The sequence below is a fragment of the Microtus pennsylvanicus genome, chromosome 7 (genome assembly GCF_037038515.1).
Source record: "Microtus pennsylvanicus isolate mMicPen1 chromosome 7, mMicPen1.hap1, whole genome shotgun sequence".
NCBI classification, from domain to species: Eukaryota; Metazoa; Chordata; class Mammalia; order Rodentia; family Cricetidae; genus Microtus; species Microtus pennsylvanicus.
The window spans coordinates 113,677,554-113,697,294 of NC_134585.1; the positions used below are offsets into that span (position 1 = coordinate 113,677,554).

Genomic DNA, 19,741 nt, shown 5'->3' on the forward strand with positions numbered 1-19,741 from the left:
TGCATGCTAGTTATAGAGAGTAAAACAGCACAGATTTGCCAAGCCAACTTCCCAGAGGGAGAGAAACAGAGCCATGTAATACGGAGCTTTAAAAGTTTATAGTTTGATGTCTCCAAATATTGGCATGATTTAAGTCAGAGTACACAAACAATTTTGATGTGTAACATTATACAAATCATTATTGTTTCTCTGATGTCCTTGGATTAATACCACTTTTGCTTTGGTTTTGGTTTAACTTCCATATAAACCTTTAATGGAAAAAGCCTTCTCAAGACCATTTGAAACGGGAGATGTGGCCCCCAAAGAACATGATAAAGAATTTAACATCAATTAGTCATTAGGGAAATACAAATAAAAAGGAAAGTGAGATACCATTTTATGCCTGTTAGAATGACAATAATTAAAAAGGACAGCTAATACCAAGGGCCAGTGAGGATGTGGTGAGGGGGGAACCTCAGGAACGGTTGATAGGAAAACAATATGGCGCAGCCAGCTTGGGAAGTGATCTGGCAATTTGTTAAGAAATTAATTCACCATTTGACCAAGCTTCACTCCTAATAATCTACCCAGGAAGAATAAGAACAAAGCCCATGTGGAGACTTGTATGTCAACGTTCATGGCCACATTATTCCCATGACCCCAAAGGGACAGGCATGCACAAGTCTGTCCACTGGCAAATGAGTACAAAGGAATAATATTCATCCATAAAGAGGAGCAGGACGCTGCTACACCAAATGCATGGATGAACCTCCAAGGCATCGTGGAAGAAGAGGGGCGGTTGACAAGCTCCCTGGCTCCATTTCTATAAGATGTTCAGAAGGCAAAAATTTAGAGACAGAGACCACTAGGTTAATGGAATTTTCAGGATGATAAAAAAATGGTCTAAAACTGTGGGGGAGGGACTGTGGAGAGGGCACAGTTGGGTAAAATCCCTGTCCTGTAAGCTTGAGGACCCGAGTTTGGATCCCCAGCACCCTTAGAAGACAGGTGGATCCCTGGAGCTTGTTGTTCAGCCAGTGAGATGCAGGTTCAGTGAGACCCTACCTCAATAAGCCACGTGGAGAACAACTAGATGATATCTGATGTCAATCTCTGGCCTCTGCAGGCACACACGCACACGTACACGCGCGCGCACACACACACACACACACACACACACACACACACGTATATCTGCACATACACATTATAATATACACAAAAAAAATGTTCCAAACCCAGTTGGCAATGCAACTCTATACATAAAAAAAAAAACACACTACAAGGAATTGACTACAAGGAGAAGAAAAATGGCTTTGAGCAACTCTTGGTATCATATTTTAACAACAGTGAAATTTGGAATCTAATACTGCACAATTTCGGTACAACCAAAGCATTTGTCAAACTGATTGACAGTTCCTCTTGACTGTGCCTTTGTCAGAGGACAAGTTAAAAACGCTCATGTATTGGGAAGGCACCAAACAAAATGAAACTGGGTGAGCAGTACACATTTTTAAGCAGAAAAAAAGAAAGAAACACAGGAGGGTTGGCCTTTTGCATGGCTTTCACGTTAATATGTTGCCACCTAGTGATGATTTATAAAATGGCAGGACCTTTGTTTTGTTCTTAGGTTTGTATGCCATAGCAAACACCCAAATGTTTGATGAAATGCGGGTGAAAATATCTGAGTCACCGAATGCCTTTAAAATTTTAAATGTTTAAACTTTAGTTTAGCACACTAATCATGTGAGGGAGACAGACAGACAGACAGACAGACAGACAGACGAGACAAGACCTGTACCATAAAAGGGACAACCAAAGAAAACTACCCTGGCCTTGAAACCAGAACCAAAGAAACACACTTTAGCCCTAGAACCTGAGACAGTGAAAGAAATATGCCTTAGCCCTGAAAATAGAGCCAAAAGGTAAAAAGAAAAGAAACACAGTTTGGCCCTGAAACTAGAGCCAACTTGCTCCTAAACAACTAAACCAACCAATCCCTGAGCAGGAAAATTGACCAATCCCTGAGCAGAAAATTTCCCTGGGAAAACTCCACCCCTAAGAAGCCCCATTTTCTGGCTGTACTTTCCCATGCTGGCAGGGACACCACTCTCCAGGACTCCTCCTTTCCAAACAAATCTCTATCTTTCTTTCTCTCTCTCTCTCTCTCTCTCTCTCTCTCTTTCTTTCTTTCTTTTTTTGGATTTTCGAGACAGGGTTTCTCTGTAGCTTTTGGTTCCTGTCCTGAAACTAGCTCTTGTAGACAAGGCTGGCCTCGAACTCCCAGAGATCCGCCTGCCTCTGCCTCCTGAGTGCTGGGATTAAAGGTGATAAATCTCTTTCTTAAACAAGTTTTGGGTGAAGACCTCCTTTTGCCAGCTGCATGGAGCAGAAGAAAACTTTGCTGAGATGTTCCCTTAGGGGGGGCTGAACAGAAAAACCAGAAAAAAAAGTTATATCTGGTGGAAAACTCCCTTAGGGGTGGAGCAGAAGTAACTTGTTGACAGAGCCTGAGATTGCTACATTTCTGCAGGGATTTCCCCGTTAGTAGCCGGAAGCAGAAGTAAGATCTTAGGCCACAGCTGAGCAGAGCAGCAGCAGAAACAGCTCTGCCAGGACATTCTCTTAGTGGAAGTGGAGTGTCACAGGAGAGAGGCAGGATTGCCACATCCTGTAGGGAGACTATCCCCCTCCACCCCAACTTCAGGTATTGCCTGACTCCCCGGTAAGACAGGATACCTTTCCCTCCAGAGCTGTAGCAAGACCCTAACCACTCATTTTGAGACAAGGTCTTGCTGTATAATTTAGGCTAGCCTGGTATTCTCCTGTCTAGTCCAGGATTGCAAGGCAACCAGCCCTCTTTGTTTATGCTGGGATTAGAGGCGAGCCACCAGATCTGGCTGTCATAGGTCTTTAAATAGGGCAGTAAAGAACACGTGTTGCTAAGGTAGTAGTGAGTACTAAATGTAGTGATTCGGTAAAAGCCCTTCCTTATCTTAGGAAACATTCCTCAGAGAGAGCTGAGATTTGACAACTTCCCTCCTCAGAATGTGCTGCAGGGCAAAGATCTGTTCCCTGGCAGTTAGAATGAGGTACTCAGCTTGTTGCCTACAACAATCCAAATGCCTGAGAGATTCATAAAATCAGGTGTTGGGCAGGGTGGTACTTAGTGATTCAGTACTTATCATGCTCAAGGCCCCCCAGCACTGCTTCCTCAACTCCCACCCCACAAAATAGGAACTGACAGCTGCCTGGAGAATCACATTTGAACACATATGTAATAAACAAGACTCGCAGAACTACGAGAATCTGACAAATGACTTGAATTTTTAAATTGCTGGATATTTTTAAACGATGCTGGCAGGGATGTCAAGGGGTTACTGTTTTGGCTGGTCCTCTAACCTCCAGAATCTAGTGAGGGCCCAATATGTTTCACATACATTAGGCAGCATAGTGCTAGGCAGATTTGTTTTCATCTCCTCCGGAATGAAAATGCATGTACTGCCCTGGATTTTACTTCACAGGTTAGAGAAACAGATCAACACCATCTGAAAGGAAAGGGTTTCCACCACCCAGTTCTTCAACCCCTAGGCTCGTTCCTAAGGATGTGAACATATCTACCATTCGCTTTCCACATGGAAGGTTCTGGCACCACTTACACATGTTTAAAAACATCTTTCTTGGGGCTGGAGAGATGGCTCAGAGGTTAAGAGCACTGGCTGCTCTTCCAGAGGTCCTGAGTTCAATTCTCAGCAACCACATGGTGGCTCACAACCATCTGTGCCCTCTTCTAGTGTGCAGGCATACGTGTAGGCAATATACTATATACATAATAAATAAATAAATATTAAAAAAAATAAATAAAGATTTATTTATTTATTATGTATACAATATTTTGTCTGCGTGTATGCCTGCTGGCCAGTAAAGGGCACCAGACCTCATTACAGATGGTTGTGAGCCACCATGTGGTTGCTGGGAATTGAACTCAGGACCTTTGGAAGAGCAGGCAATGCTCTTAGCCTCTGAGCCATCTCTCCAGCCCTAAATAAATCTTTAAAAGAAAAAAATCTTTCTTGAGGCCTCATTTAGATCTCTTAGAATTCACTTATTTGACGGTTACAATTCTAAGACTCTTATCTCAAAATAAATAAAAAATAGCTTTTTTTTTTTTAGTTTTAGTGTAGTTTTGGCACGGTCCAGTTACAGAATAATTTCAACATAAGCTTGTGAGTTTGAGTCAGCCCCACATTCAAATAATGTATTAGCTTGTTCACCTGTGCATTTAAAACATCTAGATTTAGGGTCTACTCTAAGCATTCATTCTGAGTATGACAAGCTATCAGGAGAACCAAAACTTATACTCTCAACTCAGAAGAGCGATTTCTAAGGCTCATTCTCCAAGGTCTCTCCAGAGGCTTTCAGGCTAAGAATATATATATATCAAACCCGTATCCGCTTAGATGTCTCACTGCCCCACCCCCACCCTTATTAATATGACCTGGGGTCTAAACATTTTGATTTCGCAGATCCTAAATTTACAGAAGACACAGTTTTCCTTTCTGGGAGTTTTCTGTGTCCGTGTCTGCTGAGTTGGACCTTTGTGGAGGGGCAGCGGCAGAGGAAAAGATTTCTCTGGAATGCCATGTCTGAGGCCTCCACTTTGTCTTGTTTCAAAATCAGATTATGCAGAAGAGACTCACCAGGGTCCTCTTCCCGCAAGCCCAGCATTTGCGGCCCCCATCTCCTCAAGCAGTATCTATTTCATATGCACAGACAGATCTTTGAACTGCAGTCTGGGAATAAAGAGAACGCTCACCTACTCGCAAAATTTCACCGGAGAACTATGGGCAGACTGAATGTACTTGGAAATTCATGTCTTCCTCCAGCTCTCCAGAGTTTGCTGTTGACTCCATTCATCTTGACATTTAAATATTATTTTATATTTATTTAAGCACTGGGAATAGGCTGGTTCAGTCTTCTCCATTCAGTAAGCCCCTTGTGGTTAGAACAGTTGTTTTAAATATGTGCATTAAATGAACTTAGTATTTCTCAAACACCTACTCCTCTTGGGGCACCAAAAAAGCTATTTAGTAAGAACTCAGGTCTGTCTCCCCTCCTCTGGACTCCTAAAATTTTACATTCTTCATATAGCCCAGATAATCTTAGACACCGCAGAGTTTCTGTCCTCATTGTGTGTGGCACTCTGCAGGGCTGAGACATAAATATGAAGCCATCTCTATTGAAACCAAACTCCGATAGTCACTCCTGTCATTCTGTTCACCAATAAAATTACTACAATTCCTAAAGATTTATTTTATTTTTAATTCTGTGTCTGTGTCTCTGTGTGTGAACAAGTGTCGGAATCCGTGGAGGCCTGGTTGTGAGCAGCCAGAAGCAGTGCTAGGAACCAAACTCTGGAAGAATGATCGGCAATCTTTCCCAAACCCCACCCCACCCGTCACCCCGGTTTTTCAAGATAGGTTTTTTCTGTAGCTTTGGAGCCTATCCTGGAACTCATTCTGTAAACCAGGCTGGCCAGCAAGCACTCAGCTTCTGAGCCATGTCCCTAGCTTCTTGATTACAATTTCAAATGCAATATTCTTTTAACGTCACTCCCTAGTTTTAAACTACAAATGCAAAGTAAGTTCAAAAGAGTTGACAATACAAAACACACAAAATAAAATTAGCCTGCACGAGAGGCTCGTTTTTCCTCCGGTTCTTCTCTCAGACACCGGGCTTGCACACCAGGTGGCCCTAAGAACCTCACCAACAATCAGAGGCAGCTCTTGAGGTCCAAAGGGCGAAGAGCCTGGAACTGAGATCCCGGCAGCTGTTCTGAGGTCGAGCCCTTAGGCCTCTTCGATCTTGGGGGACTTCGAGGGGACGATGCTACACTTACTTAAACGTTGTCCGGGGCCCCACTGCTCTATTACAGACAATACATTTCCGCAGTTTTAAGGGACTCTCCCGTCTCTAAATCGCCTCAAACTTAAGTGTCTCCGCCCACAGCCGCTGCTTCCCGAGCAAGAGAGCGGCTCAGGCTCCCTAGGCTGCGTCAAGGGCTCACGGGTTACTCGGGAGTCGCCCCGTTTCAGCCTCTCTAGAGCTTGCTTTTTTCCAGGCCCGGGAGCCATCTGGCGTCCTCCATCGACCTCGGCCACGCCCCCTCACTCCAAGTTTGATTTCGGCGTGCGCCAAGCCTGAGGGCGGCTGTAATTGGTGGAAGGTGAGCGGATCTCTCATTTGATTGGTTCTCCGGATTCGGGGCTCGAACGCTGGGCGGAGCGTTCTGAGGGAGTAGTCAAGGGCGGAAACCCGGCGAGTCCGGGGCTGTTGGCGTCATGGAAGTGGTAAAGTGTCCGGAGCACGGTAAGGCTCCGAGTCTTAGGATTTCCCTCACGGGCTTGTGGCACTGCCTTGGAGTGGCCGTTGCTGACCTTCTTATCTCCTCAGGGACCGTCTGCTTCTTAAAGACCGGCGTCCGCGATGGCCCGAATAAGGGAAAGAGCTTCTATGTGTGCCGGACGAACACGTGCGGCTTCGTGCGGGCCACCGAGTAAGTCTGGAGCCCGATTGCACCTGCCTGGTCAGCTTACGTCTTTGGGTCGCGGATTCCTCCTATATTCGGATCCTTCCAGACTCAGCTTCAAGTTTCTAGTCCCCTGTCGGACCTTACTTAGCCTTGCTTAGCTTTACTTAGCCGGTCCCCTCTGTCCCAGCATCCTTTGCGCTCTCTAGAAAGCGCAGACAAACAGTGGACGTGGAAATTAATTCGCTAATTTTGCACCCGTTTTAGGGCTCCCTTTTTAATGTTTGAGGTTAAAAACGATAGGAGTTAGATACCTGCTTTTTTTTTTCCTGCATCGAAGTGGTGTGAGGTTAATAATCCAGTGTCTTTAGGGAGTAGTTCTCCAGAGATATCCCGTTTCTTTAGGGAGCAGCGCTGAAAGAACCATCAAAGATCGGTGCGCAGCTCGGGTTCTATGGATGCGGAGGCTGAGACCTGGAAATGTCAGGCTTCTCCAAAGCGAGGAAAGTTAATACTGCCCTCAAGCGTGACAATCGCATATGCCAGGTGTCTGCGTTCTCTAAGGAATTAAATGCGGCATCTTTTGACATGTCTTCCCGCTCTCTTGTCTGCTGAAGTTGGTAGATCAAAGTGATTTTCTTCAGTATCATAACTTTATAATGGGTATGGGTGCTAGAATGAGTTGTATGATGTCTCCGTTTTGCATGAGAGTTTACTATTTCTAGTTTCTAAATATATTGAGGTTTGTGAGACACAAGCATGCTCTTGTTTATAGAGATTAAGCATCAAGGGTATTTAACATGGTTGGCTCAAAATTAAGGGAAATATTCTTGGGGAGTGGAGAGATGGGTCAGCATTTAAGAGCACTGTCTGCTCTACCAGAGACCCCAAGGTTGGATTTCCAGCACCCACACAGGGACTAACAAATGTCTGTAACTCCAGTTCCAGGGGATCTGATGCCTTCTGGCTTCTGCAGGCACAACGTGTACTTGGTGTATAGACATGCAGACAAAATACTCCTAAACAGAAAGTAAAGAATAAGGCCTCTAAAAACAAAGCTAACATTTTTTTGTTTTGTTTTGTTTTGTTGGAGACAGGGTTTCTCTCTGTAGCCTTGACTATCCTGGAACTTGCTTTGTAGATCAGACTGACCTCAAACTCACAGAAATTCTCCTGTCTCTGCCTCCCAAGTGCTGGGATCAAAGGCATTCCCTGTCGCCCTGTGGGAATTAATATTCATACATGGAGGGGTGCCACTCATGGGTGCATGCAATACAAGCTAGGACAGTACTTTCGCTTGAGCCTTGAGGTGTGTCTGACAGCAGACTGCAGGCTGAAAACAGATTCACAGGTCACAGGAGAATGCTTTAGACCTTCACTAAAACCTGCTTCCTCTGAGTGTGGTTCATGCGTTCTGCTGGAAGCTAGGAGGACACTTAAAAAATTATGCCAGGCAAGAAGCAAATTAGTAGATTATTGTTAGAAGTAGGTAAGTGAGTAGCAATCAGGGACAGTTAATAGGGTATTGATGGGTAAAGGGCAGTGGTAGAACCTAAGGAGAATTCCCAGTGAGTCTACCTTATGGCCAGCCTTAGACTACAAGTCATTCCTGGGAGTATTGCCGTTTAGACGTCATGTAACAGGCAGTTTTAAACTCCTGAGCCATGAAGGAAAACAATTACTGTCATGCTTTGCTTTAGGAAGTAGGGAAAGAGAGACTCTGGATCCTTTCCTTAGGACCTGCAAGGATAATGATGTGTGAGATTTACAAGCCACATGTAAATCCTTAGTGTAAAAATCTGTAGCTGGGTGGCTGTGGTGATACATGTTTGTGAGCCAGGACTCGAGAGGCAGAGGAAGGATTGCTGAAAGTTTGAGGCCAGACTGGTCTCGGTTGTGAGTTCCAGGCCAGCCAGGGCTACACAGTGTGACCTTGTCTCCAAATAAATCAATAAAAATAAGAATTCAAGTTTGGATCTGACTTCAGACGGCTGGCTTCTATTCCTTGTCTCCTAACAATGTTTTTGCCCTTCTAGTATTCCTGTTTCTCATTGTTTATTGCATGAGGACTTCACAGTAGAGCTTCAGGGCTTGTTTCTGTCACAGAACAAGAAAGAATGGAGGTGAGTGTCCATAAGGAGCATCTAGAAGCATTTCCTTTATTCTTTTTAATCTGAAAGAGTTGCAGCTAGATATGTTTTTGATTGTTCTTTAAAATCATTACTGAAAGACAAGCTATTTTTGCACATATTGAGCGTCATTTACCTTGTCACTCCCTAAGACCCTGGCATGGAGGGGGGGGTCAAACGACCCTCTCACAGGGGTCACATATCAGATATTGACATTAGGATTCATAACAGTAGCAAACTTACAGTTATGAAGTAGCAATGAAACTAATTTTCTGGTTGGAGGTCACCACAGCTTGAGGAACTGTATTCAAGGGTCACCGTGTTAGGAAGGTTGAAAACCACTGTGCTAAATGCTGAGCAACTAGTTATTCCGAGAAGTCGATGGTTGATTTCTGGATTACTGGCTGTGTTGTTATTCTTCTTCCATAACTGTCCCCTCTCTAATAACATCAACCCACTAGCCTGTCAACCTTCAATTCTGCTAATAGAAAGAGGGCAGAGATCTACTATGCTGAGTACTCAATAAAGTGCAGTTTCCCTTGGGAAGGGTAGGAAAGTCCATATTAATGAGAGATGCTATTTGCCGTGAGATTTAAAAAGTAAGTAAAAAGTTCCCAGGCATTCCATGTCTTGCACTGGGGTACCAAGGCATGAAGTCACATGACCACTGCAGAGAACTGCAGATGTTCATTTTGGTGGTTCTTTATTCAGCTGGTCGGAATCAAACCTAAGGCATACTCTGCCCCTGCACTATACCCCTGGCCCTCGCTTCAGTGGAGACTTGAAGACAGAAGGTTGGCCGAGAAGGCAAGGGTCATACATAGATGGTAGTTTTTGTGTAATAGCCTGTGTAATTTAGAATTTATGTATTCTAAGTCTCTGTCTCCAACCCAAGTACACTGAAATACTTGGCATCCTTGTTTAAAAAAAAAAATCAATTGACCCTAAGTTTGGGTCAATGTCTAAGGTGGCTAATTTTTGTCCATTGGTTCATTTACATATTCTTGCATGGTTAATTATGTAAACTAGTAGGTCTTCCAACTTCTTCAAGATTGTGCTGGCTTTGTGGGATCCTTGTATTTGCATATCAAATATAGATTCAAATTCTTAAGTTTCTACAGACAACACTGTTGAGGTTGCATAATTTACAGAGATCAGTTTTGAGAGAACAGACATCAATATTGACTTTTCTAGCCTGTGAGCGTGGTGTAGTATGACTTTAAATTTTCCTCTCAGTGTCTTTAGATAATTTCCGTTATAAAGTTCTCATACTTATTTTACTGAATGTGTTCCTCTGGTTATGTTTTTAATCCTGTTGTAAATGGAATGTTGTTGTTTATATGTATGTGGGGGATATGTGTATATGTATGTCTGTATGTATGTGGGTGTGTGTACGTAAACGTGTGTAGAGGCCAGAGGTTGATGTTGAGTGACTCTCTTGGTCACTCTCCACTTTACTTACTGAGGCAGGGTCCTCACTGATCCTGGAGCTCACCGGTTCTGCAAGCCTAGCTAGACAGTTTGTCTTGGGGACCCTCTGTCTCCACCTCCCGAGTGCGGGGTCTATAAGTAAGGTTGCCATACTCACTTGGATCTTATGTGGGTGCTGGGGCTCAGAACTTTAGTTTTCACATTTGCAAGGAAGCATTTCATTCACTGAGCCATCTCCCTAGTTTTCTGTTAGTAGAGTGGGGCTGGTAGATCTTTATTTGGTGCAGTCTTGTCCTCCTGACACTTAAGATCTCCTACCCCTTGGTACAGAAACACCCACCCCTCCAGGTTGTAGAAGGCAATCCATGGATTTCTAATTTGCATTAAAAGAACCTTGGAGATTCTAAACTGAACACAGTGGAGGAAAGAGGCAGCTGAGATAATAGCTACCGCAGAATGGCAGCTGTGTGGCACCTTGTTACCCCTCGTCTTCCGTGCCCACCTGCTGTGATTGATTATAAGTAACAGTTTTACAAGGTAGACGCAAGGCTGCTATGAGAGAGCTTAGGAAGGGAATCTGAGTTCCCACAGTTGTGAAGTGGGATTGCAGCCAGCTCCAGCTACTTCCAAACACCACATTCACTGATGGGAAGCGTGAGCTGAGATGGTGAGGTTGAGTGCAGTTACACTGAGAAAAACTGCCTGAAGAGAGCTGGAGCGGCCAGGCTCTGCTGGTCATGCATCTCAGTGTGTCCCTCCCCGCCTTCTGTCCGGAAGGGTGATGATGATGGTCTTGAGCCCCAGGTTGTGAAGAATCAGCTGTGTGATGCAGTGTCTAGCTTGCTGGTATCTTCTTGTTTGGCAACTTCCTTTTTTAGACAGCTTTGTGACCTCCCTTCTGGCACACACAATATCTGGTTAGTTGCTTGTCTGTCTGTTTGTTTCTAATTATAGCAGCCATTGCTGATTATTTTCTCCATTTCATTTATTCTTCATACAGAATAAAAATAACAAACCTGTTCATACTCTCTGGTTATTGTCTCATTTTTGTTCTTGACCTTCCAGCCCTTAAAAAATGTCTTCTGCAAAGACTGGGGAGGTAGCTCAGTAGGTAAACCGCTGGCTGTGCAAGCATGAAGACCTGAATCCAGATTTCTGGATGTGGTCAACCCGGACTGTGGTGAGACCTTGTCTCTCTCTCTCTCTCTCTCTCTTTTTAAATTATGGGGGTTGGAGAGATGCTCAGTGGTTAAGAGCACTTACCGCTCTTGCAGAAGACATGGATTCCATTCCCGATACTCATAATAGGCAACCCACAACACTTATAGGCCTGTAACTACTTCCAGAGAATTCAGTGCCATCTTCTGGCCTCTACGGGCACTGCATGAATGTGGTACACATATATACACATGCAGGCAAAACACTCATACACATAAAAAGAAAATTAAAACCCCTTTTTAAAAATTAAAAAAAAAAACTCTTAAAGACTTTTTGTAGCCTTAACCATTTGTGTTTTATGCTCCGCTAGGTTGTTCTTCCGGTGCACTAGAAGCAAGGCGGAGGGGCAGCGCTGGTGTGGGGACGTCCCGTGGCAGGTAGGATCACCCCTCTGCTTTGACACAGAGCACCCCCAAGCCCTGAGGAACTGCTGGTGTCTGTCTTACTGCCTCTGAGAAAGCCCTGAAGAGCTGTGTGACTGCTCATTCCGAGAGCCACTGCAGTGGGCAAAGTTTCATCATTCCCCCCCCGCCCCCCGCCCCATTTCACACAAGGGTTTTCCAGTGTCCTAAAAGCAGTCAGAATATTCCTACTTAGGAAAAAGAGGTTAAAGTCCCCATCTTTTTACAGATCAGTATTTACTTGATTTTGACATAACCTAAATGTAACTCTAAGGTTCCTAGACTATGAGAGGAGGGGCAGGAGAGGCCCTGCTCATGTGCAGAGCTGGGGGACTAGACCTGGGAGGTGTGATGTCTGTGAGGGAGGGAGAAGTACACCTGTGGCTGTAAAGGTGCTTGGCTTGGGCCTCGCTTTCCTTTGGGTCCTGGAAAGAAGTGACCCTGTACAGAGAAGGAACAAGGTACCGAGAGAAACAGATTTGTTGTGAATTTGACATCTTTCTTTCTTACCTGCAGAAGTTATACTAGGCATGGATTGTGTTTGCTGTGTCTCCATTTCCTCCAAAAAGGCATTTTAGACAGAAGGGTGGCCTTGTTTTCCTTTACAGTGTACTGTTTTCATTGTCCGTAGGATCCTAATCCTAGAGAACATCATGGAGCCAGCCAGCCTCCGCAGGCATCTGAGTTATTTTCTCGTTCTCCCAGCCAGCCAAGAAACCCATTCAAGGTGCTTAATAATCAAAAAGCAGCTCCCGGGAAACAGCTGGTCACAGGAGAAGGTGAGGGAAAGACAGGTGACAAGAAGCTGACAGAAAACGAAGACCAGCCCCGGGATCAAAAGAAAGAACAGAAACCCAAGTCTAACTGCAGCGTGGGGAAAGTCCCCTCCCCTGACCTGGTGACAGAAAGACAGTCTGGCTGTGTCAGGAAAGAACAAGAGGAGAAAGCAAAGTTTCAGTCCCAAACTAAGAAGACTGAAGGAATGGCTTCCAAGCAAGGCCATGGAGATGCGCTTCAACAAACATGCGTGGTTCCTCAGATGTCAGCGAGTGAGAGTCAAGATGTCCCAGACATGCCAGAACCTCTGAGAGGAAAGGAAACCCAGCCTTTGCCTCAGAAGGTTCCTGGTCAGAACCCAAAAAGCAAGGCCCAGAAAGAAGGATGCTTCAGCAGGGAGCAGCTCAGGAATGGGGAGGCCCAAAGCAGAACAGGGACAGATGCCCCCAGAGCACAGGCCTCCCGGGATGGAGCTCCTGGGCTTTGCTCGGGGAAGGTCCGCTATGCTGTCTCCAGCAGCGATGACAGTGAGGAAGAAGATGGTGTGTCCAGTAGGCCCGAGTCCCCACTTCTCTTTGACTTGCCTGTGGACTCACAGAAGAGGGGGAACCTTTACCTTTCTGATCAGTGTGTGCAAAGACAGATACCTGCTGCCTCAGGTGTCTCCAAGAAGGGCGAGTCTTCTGACCCAGCAGCCCAGCGTGCAAACCTTATAACACAGCTGAGGCAAAAGAAGGTGAGTGTTGGGTCTACAGTTATACTGCTTTTGCAGAAGACCCCGGTGCGGTTCCCAGCACCCACATCAGGTGACTCAAAACTGCCTGTAACCTCAGCTCCAGGGGATCTCATGCCTTTTTCTTGCCTCCTTGGGTACCTGCATCTACCTGTGCATACTCACACACAGACACATACAAATACATATAATTAAAAACAAACAATTAAAAAAAAAAGAAGGCAGGCCAGTCTTGACTTGGGCTTTGTCTCTGAAGCAGTGGTTCTTTGCCCATGAGTCACGGCCCTGGTGGGGATGGAAGGACCCTTTTACAGTGGTTATCTAAGACCATTGGATATTTACATTAGGATTCATGACAGTAGCAAAATTACACTTATGAAGTAGAGATGAAAATAATTTTACGATTGGGGTCACCACAGCATTGGGAAGGTTGAGAAGCACCGCCCTGAGGTTAGGCTGTGTGCAGTGGGGAGACCCTCACAGAACTGAGTAGCTTCCTGAGAGGGCTCTATAGGTGGCCGTTTAATACTTGCCTTTCCTATGTTTAGGTTTAGGCAGCTCGTTGGGGTCTTGTTTAGCTTTTTAATCCTGGTTTTTACATTCATAATTACAAGATATTTTTAGAATTTGAGCATGCTAAGCCATTTGAATCTGAAGTTGTCTTTAATAACTTGAGAGGCCAGTTCCGTTTGATAGGATCTGTTTTTTAGGGCACGCTGGCTGCAGTGAATATCCAGGCTCTCCCTGACAAGGGTGAGAAGTTGCTGAAGCAAATCCAGGCATTGGAGGATGACCTCAGTGCCCTGGCTCTCTACCCAGAGCAAGGTAAGACGGGTTTGCCCCAGAACTCCGTGCTTGTGAACTTGATAGAGACATTTTGATAAAGGTTGTTCTCTTTTTTTCCTGTTTTAGTGTTTGCTTCTGATCTTTCTTCTAATGATCCTACTGTTTATAAAAGCATTCCTACTTCCTGTGGCCTGAGCACAGTTGAAGTGAAGCCTCTCCTGACTGCGTCTGCATTGCCCCTGCTTGTTTCTCTCGCTTTAATCCGCTCTTCCCTTGTCCGTTGAGCAGAAGCTAAGGAGAACTGTAGCTCTCGGGAACCACAGCAGAGTGACCGCACCAAAGCCGTTGCTGACCCTCCGCGCTCCGTGCCTCCCCGGCCCCTTCCCACTCAGGATGGCCAGCTTGCAGGCTCTCTAGGACTAAAGGCAGGCTGCCAGGGCACTCCTGAAGGATCAAGCCAGTACTCAAGAGGTGAGAGTCGAGGATTCAACCCTACTGTGACGAGCTGATGCTGTAGTTATGTGATACCTAGCAGGTGTCTTTGTGCCCACTAGAAGGGGCAGCCATTTTTGAATAGAAAGTTGCACATGTGTTGGAGACCTTGACTTTCTATAGAGCCTGGAACAGCTGTTTTAGCTCTCTGAGGCTAGGGACTGCTTACTCCCGTATACCATGTGCCCATCCACCAACCCAGAGGTCGGCACACAGGATAGTGATGTGTGTGAAAACTAGCTTATTATGAGGAAGGTGGAGCAGCAGCTGTAGTTTTAATCTGTCCCCATATGAGAGGTGGGGCTTGCACTGAAGCAGAACAGAATGGTGTGAGTGGCGGCCAATGATTTACAGACACACAGAAAGCAATAATTCCCTAGTTAGCTAAGTTCCCATTGCGAACTTTGCAGACAACTCTGCAGCTCCCAAGCAGTCTTGGCTTTTTGTTTTTTATTATTTATTTATTTACTTATTTATTATGTATACAATATTCTGTTTTGCTTGTATGCCTGCAGGCCAGAAGAGGGCACCAGACCTCATTGCAGATGGTTGTGACCACCATGTGGTTGCTGGGAATTGAACTCAGAACCTTTGGAAGAGCAGTCAGTGCTCTTAACTGCTGAGCCATCTCTCCAGCCCTGTTTTTTTTTATTTTTTGATACAGGGTCTCACTGTGTATCCCTGACTGGCCTGGGACTTGCTGTGTAGACCAGGTTGGCCTCACGTTCAAGGAGATCCGCCTGCCTCTGCCTCCCGAGTGCTGGGACTAAAGGTGTGCACCTCCACACCCAGCTCCCAGTCTTCACTGTGCTATCTGAAGACTTGGTTTACCAGTCAGGAGCTGGGAGTGGAAGCTGCCTGGCAGAAATTAGAACAGCAAAGGCAGTTCTCTCCCAGTGAGAACCACTAGAGTCCTAAAACCTTGAAGGGCAGCGTTGCTAGGGAGTGTCTAATAGATGGAGTGGTGGTTGAACTTAGGGGCATTGAGAAAGCACATGCTCACATAGCATAACAGTCTTGGCTGCTTGTTATTCCATTCCATGACAGTGACGAAGTCACCTAGAGAAACATTGAATTATTGCAGGTTATTGAGGTAAAAGAGCATGTGATAAGTCTTGGAAAGAATTCTAATAAGACAGTTTTAAGGCATTTTAGAACTTAAAGTTTCCTGTTGTCTAGAAACCTTGTACCAGAATGCTTTCCCCCAGAAGTGCGAACAGCTTGGGTAGCTCATCCTTGTGGGATGAGAGGGCAAACAGTATATTAGGATACATAGTCAGCTGGTGACCTGCACCTCAGGGATCAACTTTCTGTCTGCACAGAGGACTTCATGCATAGCTTTTACTCTCACTGGCTTTTCGTCTTTGAACCCAGAGACCTTTGCTTCCAGCATGACCTTTTTGTCCACTCCTTTTCAGAACTGAAAAACAGATAGTCAAAAGTCCCAGAGACCTGGTTGAAGATGTAACTCAGTGGTAGTGCTTGCCTGTCCTGTCCAAGGCCTCGAGTATGATCTTCAGCTCTAGACAACGATTAGAAATTATTCTATTCGAAATTATAGTTCATGTGGTTAAGCAAACAGAATGGGAGTGGAGAAGCTTGGGAGGTCAGTAGAGCCTTGGGGTAGGAATTTTCATTCAATACAGATCCATCATTTGGCAAATAATTACATTTTTGAGGCTCTATCCAGAATATACTTGACTTGCTTTTTTTTGAGAGTCAGGGTCTCATGTATCTTATATTGTATGGTGCAGCGGATCAAATCCATGTATACAAGGCAGGCATTATACTCTACTATACACACAACTGCACTACATCCTCAGCCCTTGGGTCATGGCACTTGACATCTTTGGGTAACGCTTGGCTGTTCACAGACAATATGAACCAACATCGCCTTTATAATGTATGGAAGATCACAAGTGAAGCCATTGATGAACTGCATCGGTCACTGGAGTCTTGTCCTGGTGAAACAGCAGTGGCGGAAGACCCAGCTGGCTTGAAGGTGAGCCAGGAAGACTAGCAGTGTAGAGTGTCCAGCGTCCTGCAGATAAATGCCTTAGTGGCTTCTCCTGTAGTTGCCGGTTGTTATTTGTCATGATCTGCTGGGGATGGAGGTACACAAAACAAATGTGACCCTAGACAGATAAAGAGCACCCTGCAGTGTGTCATAGGCTACATATATAAAGTCCAAAAGGAACTCGGAATAAGGGAAACATCATCTGGGTCAGTAAGTACTTTTATGCCTTAAAAAAATTGCAGCTATTTAGAGAGCAAAGAGGATAGGAACAAGCCAGGATAGTAAAGTGGTGGTGAGGGAGTGGTATGCACGAATGATGAATGGCTGTCATCCTCCCTGAACTGGGGGAGCAGGTGATGCTCCTGAGTCAGGAAAAGCCCTTGCAGTGGAGCCTGGCGTTGGCAAGTGAACTTAGGTGTGAATGCTCAAGATGCATTCTGCACTTGTGGCCACTTTGTGAAGAAGAGCGGATGCTTTGTGAAGTTCATACTCTTGCAGAGTGCAAGGGAAACGGGAACACAGAAGGACTGAGGGGAAGTCACTAGCTCAAGGGCTACAACAACCTGTGACCAGCGTTCCATACTGGGCTGTTAGGCAGAGAGAAGAGTCAAATATAAGGATCATGAAAAAGACAGAAAGGCTAGTAAAAGCCGAGTGGTCATCAGAGATTTGGTTGCAAAAAAAACAAAAATAAAAACAAAAAACCTGACTTCTAATTGAGAAGACAAACACGGGCTTTTAGTGGGTGTGGAGATATGGACAGGAGCATCCGTCCTACTAGAGGTGCCAATCATTAGCCGTAGCCAAGGTGTCAGTGTAGCAGAAGGGAGAAACAGTGGCTGTGGCAACAGCTAGACTGCAGAGGGCTCCCCTGTATGAAGGAAGAGTGGAATGAAGCCAGGGTCCGCCATAGCCTTCGTAGGAATTCAGTCTGACGTTTGCCTTGTTTTGTCAGGTCCCTTTGCTTCTCCACCAGAAGCAGGCATTAGCATGGTTACTGTGGCGGGAAAGTCAGAAGCCACAAGGAGGAATTCTGGGTAAGTTTGTATTCTGATGAGAGCCAACAGTTGCGGGATTCTTAAGCACTAGGTTAGCCTGGCTGCATTGTCTCATTGAATGTCACAACACTGAGGAAGGTGTGTCCACTGTTTTCAGATGGGAAGCTAAAGTGTAGAAACGTTAAGAACTTGGTTAAAAATACAAAGCCTACCAGAGGAAGTATTGGCAGCCAACGTTAGCTGCCTCTGACCAAGCAGAGGGTTTATTACCTTGCTGGCTCCACAGTCTCTAGAAGCTGTGGAACATGAGACTGGGGGCCTGCGTTCCAGGAACACAGGCCATTGCCACAATATCAAACTGGTCATGACTTTGCTGTGAGTGTTGAAGGAAGCTAAGGCCACCCAGTGTCAGGTCTGTGTGTCCTGGGTTCAGAGATCTGTAGTAGAACCCATGACATCTAGTCCATCCCACGACTATAACTTCCACAAATCAGCGGAAGGCTCACGGGACAAAATCCTGGGAGCAGTCTTTGGGTCACACTTACATCCAAGTAGTGGGTTGGAGAATGTTTCCAGCCATCAAAGCATTCTGGAACCTCAGTGCCCATGGGAGTTTTCTAGGAGCTCGTTATATAGGCTGTTTCATCCCAGTAGACACCAAGGTTCCATCCTTCGGAAGGAAAGGCGGTGTTTGGCACAGAACCACATCGTATACAAATGGTATGGGCAGAGTGAGTCCCTCCTTCATTCTGAGATGTGAGAGTCTTCCTTACATGTTCCCTCCAGAGGCTAAGGGCAGCCTAACCTAACGTTGGGAGCAGGCCTCTCAGGTCGGTAGACAGGCTGCCCGTACTGACTCCTGGGCTGTGGCAGAATCAGAGCTTGAATCCTAGCCCATGTGCTCACGTTTTACTTCTGCTTGAGCACAATGATTATTTTGAATGAACCTAGCAACCTGAGTGAGCCTGTGTGTCACATGTGGTATGAAAAATAAGTTAGGTAGCCGGGCGGTGGTGGCACACGCCTTTAATCCCAGCACTCGGGAGGCAGAGGCAGGTGGATCTGTGAGTTCGAGGCCAGCCTGGGCTACAAGAGCTAGTTCCAGGACAGGAACCAAAAACTACGGAGAAACCCTGTCTCGAAAATTAAAAAAATAAATAAGTAAGTTAGGTAAACTCAGCGACTGGTTCAGGGACAGTGCATGACACAGACAGTGTCAGGGCTAGTGAGTTGGCTCAGCAACCAACACGTGTAAAAGTCTGCTGACCTGAGCTTGATTTTTGGAATTCATGTAAAAAGTGGAATGAGAAAACTGATTCCACACATGTGTCTTGGTATGTGATGCGCTCATGTGCACACATGCACACACACAGTGCATGCATATATGCACACGCACACGCATGTATATAATGTGTTCAGTTCTGGCCTTTGGTAGATAAAAGAAGTGCATGGTGGACTGTTGGAGCCGTAGCAGCATCAGTAGAGTAGGTGATAGGGTATGTTAGCTCGACATTGCTGCTTTTGGAAGTAACAGAAAGACCAAACGACATGGAACTAAGGGTCACTCAATCCACTGTAACAGAGAAACTGGGGTAGAGCAAGATCTAACTATTGCCTTCTGAGTGTCTGACCTAGCTCTCCATATAAAATAGCAGATCATCTTTGCAAAAGCAAAGACCCCACTGGGGCAGGGAGCGGGTAGGGATAGGGAGTGGGTCAGTTTCTGCCAGAGGAGTCTTCTGAAGTTGTGTTGACTCTCTGTGTCTTATTTTCCAGCGGATGATATGGGCTTAGGAAAAACCCTGACAATGATTGCACTCATCCTAACCAAGAAGAATCAGGAGAAAAGCAAGGAAGAGGACAAAAGCGTGACCGTGGCGTGGCTTTCCAAGAATGGTAGATAGAAGCACCTTCTGCCGTTTCCACCCTGATTTGAACCAACAGAGGGAGATTTTCAAGCCATGAAAGAAACATCTAATTAATCTGTTAGAAAACCGCGTTGGCTGCTTTCCTGTGTGTTTTTTTTTTTTTTAATGCTGAATATGCCAGCTAATGACTCCCCCCCACCATTTATTTAAACTTAGAAAAAGTTTTCTGGAGGTAAAAGAGTTAGTTCAAAAACAGTAATTACTGTCCTCTGTTGATGGTGGGAATAAACTCTCAGGTAGATCCAAATTAATGTGCTTTTTAAAGGGTAAATATTCAAAATGCTCAGTATGTTCAACAGTTGAATATATATCATTGAATTGAA

The 19,741-nt window shown here is 45.3% G+C and overlaps 1 protein-coding gene across 1 annotated transcript in view; it reads left to right on the forward strand.

Annotated features, from left to right (window-relative positions):
* The first annotated feature begins 6,257 nt into the window (after positions 1-6,257).
* The window catches only part of Ttf2 (transcription termination factor 2), a 33,048-nt gene continuing 19,564 nt past the window's right edge, over positions 6,258-19,741 (forward strand). Inside the window, exons 1-10 of the mRNA XM_075981789.1 lie at positions 6,258-6,348; positions 6,433-6,535; positions 8,545-8,631; positions 11,597-11,663; positions 12,319-13,200; positions 13,908-14,022; positions 14,272-14,454; positions 16,350-16,477; positions 17,448-17,529; positions 19,267-19,386. Coding sequence (XP_075837904.1) covers positions 6,321-6,348; positions 6,433-6,535; positions 8,545-8,631; positions 11,597-11,663; positions 12,319-13,200; positions 13,908-14,022; positions 14,272-14,454; positions 16,350-16,477; positions 17,448-17,529; positions 19,267-19,386 — 1,795 coding nt within the window. The 5' untranslated portion in view covers positions 6,258-6,320. The remainder of the gene's footprint in view (positions 6,349-6,432; positions 6,536-8,544; positions 8,632-11,596; positions 11,664-12,318; positions 13,201-13,907; positions 14,023-14,271; positions 14,455-16,349; positions 16,478-17,447; positions 17,530-19,266; positions 19,387-19,741) is intronic.